At 45.4% G+C, this 19,439-nt stretch overlaps 1 protein-coding gene across 1 annotated transcript in view; it reads right to left on the bottom strand.

Annotated features, from left to right (window-relative positions):
- Positions 1-19,439, bottom strand: part of nphp4 (nephronophthisis 4) — a gene marked incomplete at both ends in the record, with an annotated part of 904,050 nt that overhangs the window by 533,187 nt on the left and 351,424 nt on the right. The window contains one exon of the mRNA XM_084333446.1: positions 135-264. Within this exon, the coding sequence (XP_084189572.1) occupies positions 135-264 (130 nt within the window). The remainder of the gene's footprint in view (positions 1-134; positions 265-19,439) is intronic.

Below are 19,439 nucleotides of genomic sequence, written 5' to 3'. Positions count from 1 at the left end.
GAGAGAATGCATGTAGTACGCGTGTGTGTCTTGTGTGAGTAGTTTCATCCAACTCTCTGTGTACGGTATGTGTCATCTACTTAGTGTGGTGTCTCAGCCAACTTGTGTGTGTGTGAGTACATTACAGATCTTACCGTGGTGTCTCGACCAACTGGAGCAGAGAAGACGTACTCCAGCTGGAGGACGACGGCCAGCGCTCTGTGATTGGTCAGCTTCAGCTCCAGACTGCTGCGCAGGGCCAAGGTCTGGGAGAGGGATGCCGAGCTGAGGAGACACAACGCACATGAGGACATGAGCATCCAACATGGAGCTGTTAGGAAGTCAGAGAACCTGGGAGTGAAGGAGAGAAAGAGAGAGAGAGAGAGAGAGCGAGAGCGAGAGCGAGAGCGAGAGCGAGAGCGAGAGCGAGAGAGAGAGAGAGAAAGAGAAAGAGAAAGAGAAAGAGAAAGAGAAAGAGAAAGAGAAAGAGAAAGAGAAAGAGAAAGAGAAAAAGAGAGAGAGAGAGAGAGAGAGAGAGAGAGATAGAGTGCATGGATGTATCTTCATAAGTTCACACAATGCTGCATTCCGTGCCAACCAATCAAATCACCATGCCTTATTTAAATAAGAAGTCTAAAGTGAACACTATTTTTCAATCTAAAGAGGTTCTCAGAGAGAGGGTGATGAACCAGAAGAAGTCTGAGCTCTGAACAAAGGAGGAGTTTACACATAAAAACACTTTTGTGAGCGAAGTGCATCACGGTTGCTAGTCGTTGCTGCTGTTGTTGCTGCTGTTGTTGCTGTTGTCGTTGCTGATGTCATTGCTGCTGTCGTTGCTGCTGTCGTTTCTGCTGTCGTTGCTACTATCATTGCTGCTGTCATTGCTGCTGTTGTTGTTGCTGCTGTCGTTGCTGCTGATGTCTGCTGTCGTTGATGCTATCATTGCTGTGTCTGCTGTTGTTGATGCTGTTGTTGATGCTATTGTTGCTGCTGTCTGCTGTCGTTGCTGCTGTCTGCTGCCGTTGCTGCTGTTGTTGATGCTACCATTGCCTCTGTCATTGCTGCTGTCGTTTTTAGCCGACTCATAATGGAAGAGTGACACTTAAAAGATATAAATATTTTCACCTTCAAGCACTAAAAACATGCTCAGCTCTCAGCCAGTGCCGGGACTGCATCACCTCCACTGAAACTAATGAGAAAAGGAAGCCAGTCTCCGATGGACACTGCTGCCTTAGTTATCTAGATCTTGTTTCAGTTGGACTTGAAAAAGAAAGGAATGCAAAGAATTAGAAAGAGAGAGATAGAGAGAAAGAGAGTTAGAGAGAGATAGAGAGCAAGATAGAGAGAGAGAGAGAGAGAGAGAAAAAACGAGTTCCGTCATCGTTTCGTGCCATTCCAAACGTGTTGAAACAAGTGTCTCCGACAAGTAAAACACCCATGCCTCGTCTCCCTCCGGCAGGCCACCTTTTCTGACAGACTGGCTCTGGAAAAGTACCCACAGTACCCCCCATACCGGTCGTTCTTTCAAAGGATAAGAAACTACAACTAGATGTGCGTGCCTGTGTGGATGACTGAGCGGTGAGAATGCTTTATACTCGTTGGCAAAAAAAATTAAATCGTCCCTGGTGAATGTCGGATATTTTGCGTGTCATGGGGTCAGGCCAAGTTTCAAAGTTTTTTCTCCCATCGCTCCGCCTCATAGACTCCCTCTGGAGAATGGAACGGGTGAGCGTTTCATTCTTCACTCTCTCTCTCTATCTCTCTCTCTCCTGTCTGATAACACAAGGCCGCAACCGCAAGCGAGAGAGACTGCTTTCACTGCTGTGAAGCGAGGAAGAGGGAGGAAGGGAGGGAGGGGGTATTAGCATAATTACAGTATAACGCTTTGCTATCATCACTTCGCTATCACACCGGGATAATTTCTTAACTGCTGAGGAACCAGCAGGAGGTAAAAAAAAAGAAAAAAAATTACTCTCTAGCAGCTTCTCTTTAGAAAGGACGACAAATGCTTAACGAACTGACTGCAGGCCATGTAGCGCTACGTTTTATTTGGATGGTGATTATGGTATTTCATGTTATACAGTAATTGAACAGGGAGGTGTTCCGATTGTTAGTGTGATGTGTGTGTGTGTGTGTGTGTGTGTGTGTGTGTGTGTGTGTGTGTGTGTGTGTGTGTGTGTGTGTGTGTGTGTGTGTGTGTGTGTGTGTGTGTGTGTGTATTATTGCAAGATGCCCACACGATCATCATACATCAGGTAGCTTTTCACATACAAACTCATTCTTAGTGACATACTGTACACAGTACATTTTGTTTCAGATACACCATCGGTCTGGTCTCAGGAAGACATTCAAAGTATGATAAGCCTACTCCCGTGACTCAGTACTTTAAACTGTAGACCTGCAATGTGCTTTTTCTTAGATAATATTAAATTCAACCATTCAAGCCTGCAATACCTTCAATCCATTTTCCATCAATCAATTCAGAAAGTCGTCCTTTCCTCTAACTTATTCTTTGCGCTGAAATTTTTACCCTATAGAAAAATTGAGAATGAACACTCCATCACTTGTGAAGTGAAGTGTCGTCATAATTTATACTTAGAATTGATTTATTTCAAAGTGAACTGAACCCGGCTCTGATCCCAGCCAATCAAACGGAGGGGGCGCTACCTAGTCACATGACCTTGTCTTGCCAATCGTCACAACAGAAATAGTCCCCAACCCCCCTCCCCTCGATAAAATGACTGACAGACCCTCTGCTAGAATGATGGATTGAATTAGGGGTTCGGTGGAACAATGCCATAAAACACTTTGACTGAGAATGTAGCAGCTTTTATCATGGGCGGACCACTGGCTGCTCGACGCTCTTCAATATATAAGCACAGACAGTTTCCTTTCAACAGTGCCGACCAATTAGGTATTTTTATAGACAGCACTGTCAGTAGAACCTCGTTTATTCCTACCCCGCGGGAATGGACATCATTAAAGGAAAAAGTTCACAATGCTGAAATGTGTTGAAATTCCGGACGCAAGCTTTGAAACACGACACGTGAATATATGCACACACACTGTCGAGAGGCTGGGCTCCTATTGATTTTAACAGTTTTATCACGTTGAGCTGTATGCATCTACAGTAAAAGGCCATTTCAACAACTAGGAATTTGGAGCACTCAGTCACCAAATTACACACAGTGTCACACACACACACACATCACTTAATTTGGTGTAATCACGTGTGAATAGAGTCATCATTTTAACATTTGTCTGTGACACAGGCTTAATATATGTAGCTGTTTCACCAGAGGGCCAGGAGTGCAGGGTCAGCTGTTTGCGGGTCCCTGGAGCAGGCAGTGGGTTAGCGTCTATGCTCAAGGACACTGCATGAGGGATGGACACATCGGCTGTTGACCCGCAGGGGATCTAACCTGTGACCTTCTGATTACGGGACAGTCTCTCCGACCACCTGGCCACTGTGATGCTGGGGCCTGAACACAAGGCCTCATAGGGACTAGGCTTGCCCTGGTAGTCGGTGATACCGATACAATGAGTGAGGGCAGCGCACACACAAACACGCACACACATTCCCCGCTCCCTTCTGTTCTTTCTAGGTACTTCATAAACCTCACTATTATCCTTCTTTCCTTTACTCTTTCAGTAGTGCGACCAAGGGTGCTAAACGTGTTATCAAGTGTGTAAATCAGACAACATTATAAACTGAACATGCAGACAGCAGCTATTTTTAGGTTTCACGTTCCCTTCATTTTAACTTCACATGAAGGAGAGAAAGAAGGCTCTAGAGGCAACACGACATGTTACACAATGATAGCGGAGGATTCAAAAATACTTTGGATTAAACCCAGCAGGAGCGAAAGCTTGACTGGAGAGGAAAAGAGGAGCAGTCCAGACCAGCAAACGTATGTTTGCGTGATGCGCAAAATAAGGCTGCAGCTACATTGGTCCGTCCGATCCGTCAATGAACAGATAGAAAAGTGACGGAAGGTATTGCGGTCCGTTGGTTTATTTTTTTTATTTGAACGTCAACTCTGTCTGTCCAACAAATGGATACTAATCATTGAACATTTAACAGATGTAGACGGACAGACATAGTGGACCAATGTAGCTGCATAACGTCAAATATCAAAGTAAGCACTACAGATATTGAGGTGTCACCGGTAATACCGGTGTTGTCATGAGTGTATTAGTCATGGTAAATGGCAACCCTACCAGGGACATGGCAACCCTACCAGGGACATGGCAACCCTACCAGGGACATGCCAACCCTACCACTGACATGCCAACCCTACCACGGACATGCCGAGCATGCGCTCATTCCTTTTCTTTTGTTCGTTGTTGGTTTGACTTGATGAAGCAGGGAAGATGTACTCCTCTCTGCCACACAATGATGTAGTCACAGGCATTCACACACATGTACAGCTTCCCAGTACAACCACATAGAATACATTTAATTTCAAATTATTTGCACCTTTCTCGCTCATCATACCTAAGTCCATCTTGGTTTGGAAGTCAAGAGATTCAGACTTTACGTTGATTGTACTAAATAGTAGTTTTGACCCAGTGTTTCCCATTAATTACCTAGACTGTGGCAGCCCGCCACAGTTGTATAATGAACCAAAAAAATATATATAATATATATATATATATATTTTTTTTTAAACTATATTTTTTAAATATAAAGTTTGCCAATAGGGATGTATCAGTAGTATTGGCAGTGGTAGTAGTCGTAATAGTAATCCAGTATATTCTTTTATTTTCTAAAAAAATAAACCAGTTCAACACAGGTAACCACTTTTGCTTCATTTCTTTGATGGCTCAAATGTATGCTCTAGTCCAGTGGTTCCCAAACCTCTCCTCGAGACACCCCAGCCGTTCCATGTATTTGTTAAATTCCACCACCAGCACACCTGATTCAACTAATAAAGGGCTTGTTAAGTTGAATCAGGTGTGCTGGTGGTGGAATTTAACAAATACATTGAATGGCTGGGGTGCTTCGAGGAGAGGATTGGGAAGCACTAGTCTAGTCAATTTTGTGTTTTGCTCTCAAAGTGCACCAGATTGATGCATTTAACTTTCAAATGTACCAAAAAAAGTTCCAGGGGGGCATGCCCCCAGACTGCCCTAGAAGGGCCAAGATTCACCCACCACAGTCTCACAAAATCCTGTGGGAAACACTGTGACCTATTCTATTTGTCTGGAGCCTGGCAAGAAGGGAGGATATGCTGAATGTATTTACCTGTTGGTGTAACCTGCTCCCCACTCTCCCTCCACTACTCCACCACTCTGCCTCAAGCGTCACTATGGACATCTCCTTGAAGTGCTTCAGAGCCGGGGTGGTGACCTCGTCTCCCGGGCGCCAATCTCACACGCGTTCCGCGCGCGCCCCCGTCACACAGTAAAACCGCTTGCGTCGTGACACACTGTCATGCATCTCTTTCGGTGCGCAAAAGCCATCTGTCTGAACAGCGGATGCCACCGATGATTGCGTGGGTTGTCGTCTTTTTTCTGCTGATGGAAGGCAGATAGGTGGACCTGGAGAAGCTGCTGACCTTGCCTGAGCGGATCATGTTTGATGGAGTTAACGTAGGGTGTTGGTGGCATCTCAATAAAAACCCACGTGGGGAGAGGGAGTGTGGGGAGTCCTATCTGCTTTTAGCAGACCACGTAGTAAAAGCACATGATGGAACAGCCAGGCTCTGTTTACAAGAGCTGAGGTTTGTACAAGACGGGTTAAAGGGAGTGTGTGTGTGTTTGTTTGTATGTGATAAGGTTGGGTGGTGGATGGGCGGATGGCCATCCCTGTTGGGTTGGACATCATCTGAAATATGAGTTTATCATATCAGAGGAAGGTCGACAGGCTGCTCAGCAAGGGCAATGAAAAATATTCACAAATGTTAGCGTTGGGAGCAAGCTGTGGTGGATGGGCCATACATTCTACTGTTAAAACAACAATTCTAACTGATACTACTGGAGTCAAATTTTTATCTTGAAACAAATAATGAATAAGAAAGCATAGAACAGTTGCACTCATACAATACAACAACAGGAACAAAAAAACAGCAGCACCTCTGACAGTGCCAGCTGACACTCTGTGCTGAAAGGACCCTGTATACCAGGGGTCAGCAACCTTTTTGACATGAAGTGCCAGTTTGAAATATAGTTGTAACTAGTGTGCCATATCAACAATATTCCATGCATCGTAATAATTTTTTCTCATAATCAGGTATTTTTAATGATCATTTTTACATTATTACATCATTATTAACAATATTATTATGATGGTTGTATCAACCCTAAATCTGAGTTGGGGGGGGGGGGGGGGGGGGGGGGGGGGTGCAGACAAACAGCTGCATACAGTGCGACCATTTCACTCACATCCAAAATGCCACGTGGGCTGCCTCCACCATCAGTGTGTGTACTGTACGTGTGCTGTACTGTACATTAAACACGACGAAAGTCTTTCTCTGGTCTGCATCCCCTTAACAATTGTATGTATTGAGCTGTACTGTACTGTACCCATTCCGCAATCTGTTAATAACGTTTTCAATCAATCAATCAATCAATGCTGTGTCGTAGCTCCACCTACAGGCCTAATGGAGAACACCACAATGTGTGAATGAATGGGTGAATGTGAGGTATAACGTGTAAAGAAGTTTTGATTGATCGCAAGACTACACTGTAAAAAAAAACAATAAGTTACCAGAACTTAAAAAGATTGAGTTCAGTTACTGTGCATTAAGGTTTTCAGTTTTCAATCCATAATAAATTAACAGAAAAATAAGTACACAACCACATTATTTCAACATAATACAACTATGTTTATTGTCATTGTTTTAAGAACACAAGTTGACTTGGTAATACTCACATTTTGAGTAAAAAGAAATGGCGTTGCCCTCTCCCTTTTAACATGTGCAATGTTAAAATGAAATAGAAAAATAAAGAATACAATTTGTTGATTAATCCCACTGGTCACAATGGTGACCGTAATAATGTTTTTGTTATAAGGCTCTGAAAATGTTACTTAACACTTTCAGTGCCACCAGTGGAGGGGGCGCACGACTTAGTGCTTGAATGCCACCATCGGCGCTAATGTTAACGTTAATATCGCCTAATCTATGTTTTAAATTATGGCTATGTGTCTAATCTGCCCGTCGCTTATCAAAGAATCATTTTCCAGTCAGTGCTGTCAAGGCAGATTGTTTTTTTATCGCTTCATTTCCGTTTGAGAGCATTTTGAAAAGCACCCGTTTTGAGGTAAAAAACAGCCCATTCTGTGATAATCGTCTTTTACTGGAATATTCCAGAACGTTGATATTTGTCTGCCTATTTATGAATCGTTTTCAAATAAACGCTAGATGATCAATATTATACGTACACGCACGCACATTCGTGGCGCGTGCTGATAATAGCCGTTTTCATTTCCTCATGGATTTTACAGTGAAACCGCTGGAGCACATATCAGAAAAAAGCGTATATCTTCATCAAAACGAGTCTGATTATCCTAACACTGATAACATAGATTCCTTACCTGACATCAGATGGTATCCAACTGGTATATTCCAATTCCTGATCACCATTCGAAAAAATCGATAAGTGTATAGATCTAACATGTATACAGTAGATATCATGCTTGCCGCGGCTCAGAGTCTCCAGAATGAACTCTGGTAACCCCGGCTGCATCAGTGGACTGGAAAATGTGGACTGGAATAATTTTTTCCCCCCATCCATTTTCATTGAGTCCATTCCAAAATCCCTGATGTCATCTGGGAGACGATAGGGGGCGCTTTTTTCACATCTGATCGCCGGCGGCCTTTGGGTAGGCTAGGGTAGGCTCGCGTGATGCAATATGATTTCAGATCGCTAAAAAAAAAAAAATCCGAGAAATCTCGTGAGTGGCTTTCAACGTAACTATTGTAAATCCGAGAAAAGCCGTGAGTGGCAGTCAAAGTGTTAATGATGTATCAATGTATTTCACTTTAAGCTGCACACCGGAGCATCTTTTAATCCAGCTGTTTGCTGTTCTCTGATATTTTCTGACATTTCGTTGATGCGTCGCTCGACACTTCGAGCTGACATGGGGATATCTTTTATCCTTGATTTGATTGTCTCTTTGTTTGGCAAGCCTTCAAACAAAACATCTGAGCTACAGAGAAAAGCCTCCTTGATATACTCGCCATCAGTGAATGGCTTTCCACATTTCGCAATGCAATGAGCAATGCGATAGCTTGCTTCAGTTGCATGGTTTTTAGCAGTTGTGAACACTTTGAGGGTGCTGGCTTGCTTTCCATACCTGGCCACGGCACGTTTAATCGATTCTGCCTTATCCGCCTGATCTTTGAAACTTTTTTGATGCTTCATCTCAAAATGGCGTTTCACACCCGACGTTCGGCAAACTACATTTTCTAAACATAAAGTACACACAGCACGGTCCTTCTGACCAGTGATGCCAGTAACGCGTTACTAAGTAACGCGTTATTGTAATCTGATTACTTTTCCCCGAAAATAGTAATCTAACGCGTTAATCTTTAAAAGCCAGTAATCTGATTGCAGTTACTTGTCCAAGTGGCTGTGCGTTACTATTTCGTTACTATCTCATCATAAATTCATAATGCAGGCGGAATGCAGTATTTTATTTCGTTTTCGACAGTCAAAAATACATTTTGAGCTGTTTTTCTTATTTGCAAGTGACGTCGTGTGGCAGTGAAAGGGTTACACAATAATGTGTCCCGCGGCGTGACTGGTCCCTCTGTCTGTGAGTGACTCTGCTTTGGTCAAATCACATTCCCCATCCACAGTCTGCGAATCAGAGGCAGAGTAGGGCGGGTCTTCACAGCACGTCATGTGACATATGCGCCAATCGTGTGACAGCAGGGCTCCGTCGTTAGAATTCCACCCCAAAACGGTTGTCTAAACGCAAAATTAAAAGTGATTGCGGTTTCTGTTCAGACTTCCATCCCAAAACGCTCGTCTAAACGTAGCCTCAATCACTACTTCACGTTCATATGCGGAGGAAACAAAATACTGTCTACCGCTAAAAACAGCACATCCAATTGCATTGAAAGCATCTGGAATCACAACACTAGCCGACGCTTCGACTAGGTACAGGAGGACTCGGATGTCCAACAGCAAAAGAGAGAGATTGTTTCTTTCCCTTTTTATTAATGTATATTTGATGGTGGCAGAGCAAAAGCTCTTATTTGCCAGATTTACAGTTCTGTGCCACACTAGCTCACGCTCAGCGTCTCATGCATAATCTCGCTTCAGCGTATGCACACTGAATAAATTTCAAATGTACCTTTAAATGCCAGCATTCATCTGGCCACACCCCCATCCGCTCACCTACATAAGCAGGGATGGGCCACACACTCATTTCCTTCGCACATTTCATCACAAGCAACGTGTTGCTCATATGCCCACTTGACGTGGAGAAAAATATTGCTCTAAGGAAAGGAAGAATAAGGAGAATACGTTGACATCATATCTTTATTTTCTCTCTCACTATTTTAAAACGAGAAAATACGGCGATATTGTCTTCGTACTGGAGTGTCTGGAAGATGGTGATCATTCCACAAACTCCACCGGTTTCGTATTGGGGGTTCACGCCGCTACATACCTCCCAGCTACAGTCTTCTTGGATGCGGCTGGACGGAGTGAAACCCTCCGGCGGTGCAGGGACTGTAGTGGCGCGCCACTGTTGTGAGAAGCGGTGCGTTCCAGGTTGGGTGAGTAGTGTTTTGCTGGCAGGCTCCACTTGTCTGTTAGTGCTATTGGGACTAATTGACTGTTATGAAAACCGGCCCCAGGCTAGGGTCCTTTGTTCAGTCTCCTAGACGACAGGAGACCTTGGTCTGAAGCCATTTTAGTTTAACTAGTGGGCCGCGACCATTAACACTGGTGATCCCTGTGTTTTCTGGACGAGTGGATTTCTCTCTGTCCCGTGTTAAGCCCCTTCTTTCATATCCAAATGAGAGTATTCCTTCACGAGGAGATATGTGCATGGATGTGCGATAGCGGCAGATCCATGTTCAAGTCAGCTACACAGGCCAGTTTGGTATTGTGCTGATTCCGTCGGGTGTTGGTAAAATCACTGTTGTAAAGCAGTGTTGACATCTTGTTTCTCTTTTCTCTTAAAAAGTGAGGAGAGGTTCAGAACGGCGGCCTGTCTGGGTGAGTGTTATGTCATTGTATACATGTTCAGGTGATAGCTGCTTAGCTTACGGTTAGTCAGTCAGCTGTTAGCTGCTGCGTTAGCCTGCTGGGATCGCTGCATGGCCTACTTAGGTTGGGCCTACTGTTAGCCAGTCAGCTGTTAGCTGCGGCGCTAGCATGTCGTGATCACTAGGTAACGTTAGCTTGCTGCTATAGGCCAAGGCCTGGCGCGGGGAGCTTCAGCTCCTCGCGCGCCGCCGCGAGCTCGCTTCTGGTCGCGTGCGCCGTTAGCTCGGCGTCTCGCGAGCAGGGGCAGTAGCGCCCGAACGGTTGGAGCGGCCGTTAGCTTAATGCTACTCTGTTGAACGTGCTTTGATTGTAACATGTTTTACACTCTTGACTACGACGTCATCCTTGACAGGGGATGTTTTGTCGACCCTGCCCTGAGCCAGGACGGCAAGGTTGCGTCAACAAAGAGGACTGTAGTGCGGGTTGGAGCGGCGACGCTGCCCAGTTCGAACAACACAGGAGCGGCTGTGTTCCTACGGTGTCTGTGACTGCACTTCGCTGATCTACGTTCCGGGTAGGACAAGGTTTGACCAGACCTTATAACACGTCTTCTGGTTTTACTTTTCTAAATGTTTTGTGAATAACGATGTTTTCCCAAACGTGTGTTGCTGCAATGCATTTAGGATACGACGCGAGTTATGTGTGAACTGTCTTTGTCACTGGCAGTTAGCTTCTCCGTGCAAATCGGGTTGTTGTTACAGATGTGAAAATGATCTGGTTGTTGTGTGAGAAACATCATGGTGTTTATATGTACCGTGTACTCACAACTAAGGTAACTAACCTATGAAGCTATGCTTGGTGACAAGTGAGTAAAATAATGTTATTTTCTCAGCCTGTGATGACAATGAACAGTGTGTTCACATATTAACAGGTTTTCCTGTTTTAACTGGCCGTATTGAGGGTAAAATAAGAGGATTGTGTTTCCCCCCGGTTCCCTGGGGACTTTTTCATCCTCCTATCAGACATGTTGTGCACTAATTTGTGTCTTTTGTGTGGTAGGGATGCGATGTAACCCTTAAGCTTGATTGCTGAGGTTGTGCTAAAACTGCTGGAGAAACTTTATTTTCCTAAAAGAAAAGATGGTTTGGTCGCTGTCGTGTGTGCTTAGCAAGGCCTGTGGCCGATACTAATCGAGAATTATGTATTCTCTCATTGTGAAAAACGGCGTTCCTCTGTTGAGTGTTTTTGCCGTTTTTTGTAGGTGATGATGGGTTGTGTGTGTCATGTGACCTACAACTGGGTTGGACTGGCCACAGAAGCACATGTGTATGTTGGACCGGGGCTCTTAGAGCCCTCTCTATTCTGTGTTTTTTCCTTAGTAAAAATCAGATAGCAGGTTAGCTCATGCGCTGTGTGGAGCTGTCAAACGCTTCATAGAGTTGACTATGACTGTGTCATATTCTCTTTTTGTCATTACATCGTATCATGGGTGTGGGGTCGTAAAGGGGTGAACTGGTAACCTTTCCTCTTCCCCTTGTTTCTGTCGGTCAGGGGTACAACCCCTGTCCTTCAAGGTTCCCGTCACGTGGCGGTTCGGCACGTTACGGGGGGGGGGGGGGGGGGGGAGGGAGTTTCCTGGTCCCACGGCCTGGTATCTTGGGCGTGTGCACCGCAGGAATTCCCCCACCATAGAGTACGTCACCGTGCGCGTCTCTGTTGGTAGGACTTCCGTGTGCTGTTCAGGTCCATGTGATGGATCTGTTTCAGGGGGGTGGTCAGGGCTCCTCCTCACCAAGCGCCTATTCGGGCCTTCTGTGAGTTCGGACTCCTTCTTCCATGTGAGGGAGCCTCCATCAGAGTACAGAGCCTTCCTCCTCAGATTGTCAAAGTGAGTGGACCCTCTAGAAGGTGTCCTGTTCTATTGTATATGTATTCGATTCAATTCGATTGTTGAGTGTGTATGGGTTCAGTGCCTCTTCCCCGGAGAGCCCTAAAACCAATTTTTTACATGGCTCAAGGTGCAATATGTTCTTTTCAATCTGTACAGCTCGCGTGGGAAGTCTCTCTGGGGATCCCCGTCTCCTTCCTATGGGAGGGTGGTGGGATGTAAAAATGTGAATTTTTTTTACCCCTGGCTATGTAGACTGGGATACATACTGTTGATGCTTCCTTCTTTTCTATTCAAAAAGTGTTGGAGTTAGGAAGTGTCACACCCCTCTTGTCGTTCCCCTGGGCGCCTTGGGGATTCAATGACCGGTCTAAATAGCCTGTTCATTGATGGGGGTGTGTCCCGACGCACGTATAGTGCTAGCTCGCTGTAAACAGGCGACTGACTGGCACGCCTTGGTTGCTTGTGGTTGAAACAGCGTTTTTATAAAGCAACTGAGATGGGGGTTTTTCCTCTTCCGACGACCAAATCCCACGACCTGGGTTGGTTTTTCGACGGATTCTCGTTCATGTCTGGGGGATGATGACGGAATGGATCTGAACATATGTAGAGGGGTCTCACGCCCTTGGGGTGGGCCACCAGGCGCGGTTCGCCCGAACGTCTGGGTGGCGCCTTCTTTTCATGTTAAGATCGACACGCATATCTGCCCTTCTCCTGGAGTAGGCATGTCGGCGTGGTTAGGGCACGGGACTGGTTCTGGTCACGCTGGTCCGGATCAGTTGAACCCATTGTCCGCCGGGGATGCAGATCTGCTGTTCTGGTACCCTGAGGGACTTGGGTTTTTTTCAGGGGGAAAAATGCCAGGTCGGTCCGGGTGTCACAGGGTTAAGTGCTATGGAGACCCTGGTTGGGTACGTTTTTACTCAGCACTGTCGTAATGGCTTACAGCCATGCCATTCTGTACACGCTCGATCTCGTCGGATCTCGGCCGCTACACAGGCAGTGGTGCAGTCGTGGTCACACGCGGTTACACGCTGTGTTACTAGATGATCAGTACGCGCGCACAGAGATGCGCTCTATCCACATATTACGACTGCACCACTGTACACAGGTTGGTCCTGGTTAGTACTTGGTTGGGAGACCGCCTGGGAATACCAAGTACGGTGTGCTTAGGGGCTGGTTCTCCATTCTTTTTCGCTCCTCTCTCACGCATGGCGAAGAGGGGCCTGTTGGGGTGGTCTTTGACCTCCTCTGGTGACCCTGTGCTTCCCGTATCGCCAGGCCCGGTCCGAGGTAATGTTCGTCGACCCGTAGGCCTGGGTTAACCCTTTTTTGAAAACTGAGACACTTGTACTGCGGTATAGCCGGTGTATACCCGCAGGTGTGTTTTGGAGTTTTTTCTTGAGGGGTTATAGGAACAACCACCGCATTGGGTAACGCCAAGGTGGTTGATTCCCTGGTGTGTTGGAGCAGTGTCAACTCTCGGGTTCACCGGTTGAGGGTGCCCCTGCACGTTCATGACGTCTGCCAATCGTGTCAGCCTTCTCTGCCTCAACCCCTCTGGGTGGGGTTTTTTAAATGGAGGCTTGGTCATGCAACAACGCCAGCATACGCCCCTTCCGCCGGGGAGGCTGTGTTCAGCTGTCCCCTCTGGCGCCTGTCTCGTCCGCAGTCTCCAGGCTAGGGTTAACGGCCTGTTGCCTGGTTTTTCCCCGGTGCGCTGCCTGCTTCCGTTGGTTAACCTTTTTTGTGTGCTTACGGCCATGCTGACTGCCTGTTCTGCAGGGTCAGTGTGCCAGGCGGTGTACTATTGGGGGGACAGGGCCCGCTCGGCTTACGGCCATACCAACCTGAACGCGCCCGATCTCGTCCGATCTCGGAAGCTAAGCAGGTTCTGGCCTGGTTAGTACTTGGATGGGGTACCGCCTGGGAATACCAGGTGCAGTAACTGAGGGGCCTTTGTCCGAATACGCTGGCGATGTGGGGGGCGGGGCACTACGTGCCCACCTGGTGGGGTCTTGATGCTGGCATCATGGACTTCTCCGGGCCCCCATTCCAGGGAGTCCAGTCCTTTTGGTGGGTCTGGGTCTTCCTTCGCGCTCCGCTGCTACGGCCTTGCCACGGGGTTGGGTTTGCCCTTGACCCCGTGATTCTGGGGGCAGTAACGAGGTTGTTCCTCCGTTCGTTCCCGGGTGGCATGCGGGTTGTGCGTGTGTGTAGTCGTGGGGTCAAGCCACGGTCTGCTCACTCTGTGCGTTGAGTTGCTTGAGTGCCTCTTCGCACGGTCGGGTCCGTCGCCCTCCCGTGAAGCCACCAATAGGGGGGGTGCCCTCCATTAGGGTGGGTCGGGGGGGCTCGGCCCTCCCTGGTCTGATGGTTGTGGGGGGCCTCAGCAGGGTACATTTGTCAAGCTTCTAGCTCCCGCTCAGCTCCTATTATGCATGAGACGCTGAGCGTGAGCTAGTGTGGCACAGAACGTTAGGTTATAACTATAACCAAGTTCTGTTAACACTAGTGAACGCTCAGCGTCTAGACGCTGCTGCAGGCCCTTGATTTTTCATTGTGATGAAATTTGTTGGGAAGGAGATGAGTGTGTGGCCCATCCCTGCTTATGTAGGTGAGCGGATGGGGGTGTGGCCAGATGAATGCTGGCATTTAAAGGTACATTTGAAATTTATTCAGTGTGCATACGCTGAAGCGAGATTATGCATGAGACGCTGAGCGTTCACTAGTGTTAACAGAACTTGGTTATAGTTATAACCTAACGTTAATTTACATGTTAAAGAGAGACTGATTGTATGTTTATAGAGAGACATTTATAAAAACAATTTAATAGTTACAGTTGATATAATTGAATAGTTCAGCCTGCATTTGTTAGATGTTTGATTGATTGATTGAAAAGTTTATTAACAGATTGCAGAATGGGTACAGTACAGTACAGCTCAATACATACAATTGTTAAGGGGATGCAGACCAGAGAAAGACTTTCGTCTTGTTTACATCAGGGTCCCCCATTTTCAATTCATCATTGTCATGTGTCATTGTCATCACATCATCATGTGATACACTGGTTTTGTAAAACCACTGGCTGGCTGCTCTAATGCTGTGAGCATCATAGACTGTTGCTTTACCATACTTGATGGTACAGAAGCTGAAGCACTAGTTTAACAATTTACGTTATGTGCAGAGAAACAAGTTAAAAACAATTTATGCACTTTCAATAAAGCGTTTAAAAAAAACTGTTGGGGGAACGACGACGACTTCGTAACCTAGTTACTTTCAAAGTAACTAAGTTACTCTGATAATCAAGTAATCAGTAAAGTAACTTAGATTACTTTTTAAAGGAGTAATCAGTAATCAGTAATCAGATTACTTTTACAAGTAATCTGTGGCATCACTGCTTCTGACACACAAACTCGTAGTCGTCTGTCCACGTGGGCTGGAATGCCCAAATTTCCTTTGCTTTAACTTTCTTAGCGGGGGTTGCCATCATGACGGCACATACAGAATGCAACCGCAGCACTGTGTGATTACATGGGAACTGCGCGCGGGCGCGGAAGGCCAGCTGACAGCTACAGCTGAGCACCATGGGAACAGCTGTATAGCTGTCATAGGGGTGTGCAAAACAGTCGACTTACAAAAAAGAACCGGTGGGAGGATTTCAACAAGATAAATGCGACAACAGTGCAAAATATTTCACTATAATATTTCAAAGCAAAGTCAAAAAAAAATTAAAAAATTAAAAAAAATTATTTTATGCTGCCCCCCGTGCCAATGAAAATGCTCCCGCGGGCCAATGCGGGCACACAGGCCTAGGGTTGCCGACCCCTGCTGTATACTGTACCCTGACCGCACGTCATTGTGTCTTTAACATAGCACATTCCATGAACTGCACTGCTTTACCTTCTTGTCGCAAACATCACAAGCCACCTTACACTGTTAACACATTCCCTGCCATTACTTATATCCATCTGCCACCACTCTAAGCCTATGGAGATGTTCACCTTCTTTGCAGGGCCTTTTAACCTTTTAAATTGTATTGCTAAATTGACATTACTATGGCCCCATTCAACATCGGTTATCCATCGTTCAGGATGTAGGAACGTTATACTTTTTCATTCATATATTCATACAAAAATACCTTCTAGATTATAAGTATGTTTTTATCGTTTTCTGCAGTAATTCCTAGAACGTGAGCTATAGGCCTAAACGCATATATATAGATTATCGATTGCGTCTATTCCCTAGGCACGCTATATTAAAAAATTCAACTGTATATGATCGTATACGTTATGCGTCATCATGCACGGATGAAGGGGAGGGGGGGGGGGGGTCGTTTATAATTATGTGATAGTCAGTAAATGCTTTATGTAGTATGGGTGATATATTGATCAGATCGGTTTGCGGTGAAATTAATAGACAATTGGGCTGAAAATGAAAAGTCGATCTCCTAGATCCATTTCCGGTTTGTATGGCGCAATAAACGCCCAAATCATATAGATTATTGAGTTATGGCAGCGATCCATATGCACGCCAGTGTATGTCTGGAGTCCCGCAACAATATGTGACTGCCGGACGGATTTCCCAGATGCACCGATTGCCACTTCCGGTTGTAACTCGCCCGATCATCCACCAGGTGGCGGTATTGAGGCGTTGCAATATTGTGCAGAGTCCCACTGTATCACCAGAGGCTGGGTGGGTGAATTATGAATGCCATGGCAAAAAAATTAAATATGATCTCAATATCGCTGTACAGCGTGGTTTGGCAGACAACGCATGGCGGGCAATATCGCTGTACAACGTGAACGGCAGTGGATGTGTTAACATGTTATAGGTCTTATTGCTTTTTTCCCCCTTTGCTTCGTCTCTTGTATAAAATGTTTTTACTTTCCATCTTCCTAGATTGTTCCTGACCCATAACAGATCAATGAAATCCACACCAAACCAACCTTTCGACAATGTTGACTTGAAGAGAATGAGAGGGAGGCACACATTAGGAAAAGGAATATTAAAAATACAAGGAGACCCAGGGCTGGGTACTGAACTGAATTGTGTCGGTATTACCGAGTACCTATTCACATTAGGTCAATCACTCACATAAGATCAATCTGTAAAAATTCTTTGAAAAAGGAACCAAAGGGTCTAATTTTACTTATAATTGTACTATATCTATTGTGGTATATTTAATTTAGTTTATATCCCATAATTTTACTCAACCTCTTATACAGTCGTACAGCCCTGGCCTATATTTTATTCATAAATATATTATGTTATTGTGCTTAACCTAGTATTTTACTCCACCACTTTATTGTATTATCTGTCTGTTAATGTCGCACCAGTAACGTCCAAAGCAAATCCCTTGTATGTGAAAAGTATACTTTCTGAAAAAAAGTTAAAAAGTATACTTTCTTTTAGACCTTTCCGATTCTTTTTTCAGAGGAAAGAGACATTCACATCAGCAGTTCATACAAATTCCCACAGTGGCATAAAAAAGTGTATTTTCAGTATATAGATTGTCCGTCAGTATAGCCATGCACTGTATAGCCTGCCTGCTGACAGTTGTGACAGTCTCTTCCTCTGATCTGGCGGTCCTGTGGCTGCAATACAGCCCAGGTCGCTTCTTAACCCCCCTCCCAGCCCCCTGGAAGGAAGAAACCATGATGTATACATGTATAGAATACAGTTTTCATTTTCTTTTTAAATTGTTTCCCCCCTTTTTTTTATGCAATGAAATGAAACCCCAAAGTAAATCATAATTGTGTTTCTGATTCTGATTCTGATAAGTGTGTAATATTTTGTACTTACAATTAGTTACACTCATACAATACAAGACAGCAACCAAAATAAATGTCAGCACCCCGGGTAGCAGCAGCTGACACTCCCCTTGAAGCACTGTTATGTTAGCTGTTCATTCAAGCACTGACAGCTAGAAGGTGCTGAATGGACAGCTAGCAGAGATACCTTGATGCACTAACTAACAGGTAAAGCCACACAGCTCCTAGTGTGCAGAGTCTGTGGTGCTGAATGGAAGCTCAGGTGAACATTTTGCTTGGCCACTGAGCACTCATAATAACAACAATAGGGCAGCCTATTTATGCAGTGGGTATGCACTCCAAATCTGAGTGTATTGATTGGTCATCAAAGAGAAGTCGCCTATTCTCAGTCCTTGCCCCACAATGGTGGAATGAACTACCCACCCCAGTTAGGACAGCCGAAACCCGTCCAATATTTCGCCGTCGACTAAAGACGCACTTCTTCAACCATTATCTGAAATTTTAAAAATGTAAAAATCTAACCCAAACTAACCTTACTGGCATGCACTTGTCCTAATAAACTAACCTACACTGTAGCACTCAACACTTTGATGAACATTGTTACTCAGCTGATAGAGTTGTGCCTTTCCTGATGACTTGTCGTACAGAACTTGTAAGTCGCTTTGGATAAAAGCGTCAGCTAAATGACTAAATGTAAATGTGGTCAGCCTTCACTCAAACTCTCAACTTGAGGCCAGGAAACGCACAGACACAGACAGCCTGATCAAAAAACAGGTATTGCAATCAGAACATCTGTCTATTAGGCTGCAGTCAGACTGGTTTTGGCCAGTTTCCTCACATGCTAGTGCAAAAAGTGGTCTGTAGTGGATATGATGCTGCTTGGTGTTCAATCACTCAATCGCTCGTATATGTTGATTGAACACAGATGTGACAGTGTGGAGTGATTTTGCAGGTCAAAGTTGAACTTATGTGAACTAATTTGAACTTTGACCAAGCAAGCAAGGCAGCAGTTCTGCAGAACGGGGAGTGAATAGGAAGAATAGCTCAAAGCCCACATAGGTCCAACTGCCTCAAACTTGTGTCAGATTCCATTTCCACCCGGGCAGAAAAGCTGCAGACGGAGCTCGCATCAGTGAGGCGTTTTGGATGAGGGACCCGGCCACTGGCCTGTGGTGCGTGGAATGAAATGTGAGGCCTGGATGATGGAACCAGGCGTTAAGCAGAGACAGCACTGCTTTAACATCACAACGCCAGGCAGACCATAGCTTGTGGAATATAAGTCTTTAAATGTCCCATCCACTCAGAAACTAGTTTTTTCTACAGTTAACTCCTCTTGGAGGCATGACTTTGACTATACAGATTGTTATTTGGGGGGGGGGGGGGGGCTTCTCTGTACTTCCTTAACACATTGAGTGCCAGCCACGAGAAATCTTGTGATTCGCCGCCATGCGTTGAGTGCCAGGGATGAGAAATCTCGTTATTTAATCGGTATTGCTTTTATTAGCGATATCCATTCATTTTTCATCAATCCAGCCTCACGTTATCATTGGGACTGTCTATGAGCTCGAACAGGGAAAATACCGCCCCCTATTATCTCCCGGATTGGTAATGCACCCATTGGATTGGAC

Source organism: Notolepis coatsorum (genome assembly GCF_963971535.1).
Source record: "Notolepis coatsorum genome assembly, chromosome: 17".
Classification (NCBI taxonomy): domain Eukaryota; kingdom Metazoa; phylum Chordata; class Actinopteri; order Aulopiformes; family Paralepididae; genus Notolepis; species Notolepis coatsorum.
The sequence above is the reverse complement of the archived record's forward strand: the minus strand, read 5'-3'. Positions and strand labels throughout refer to the sequence as shown.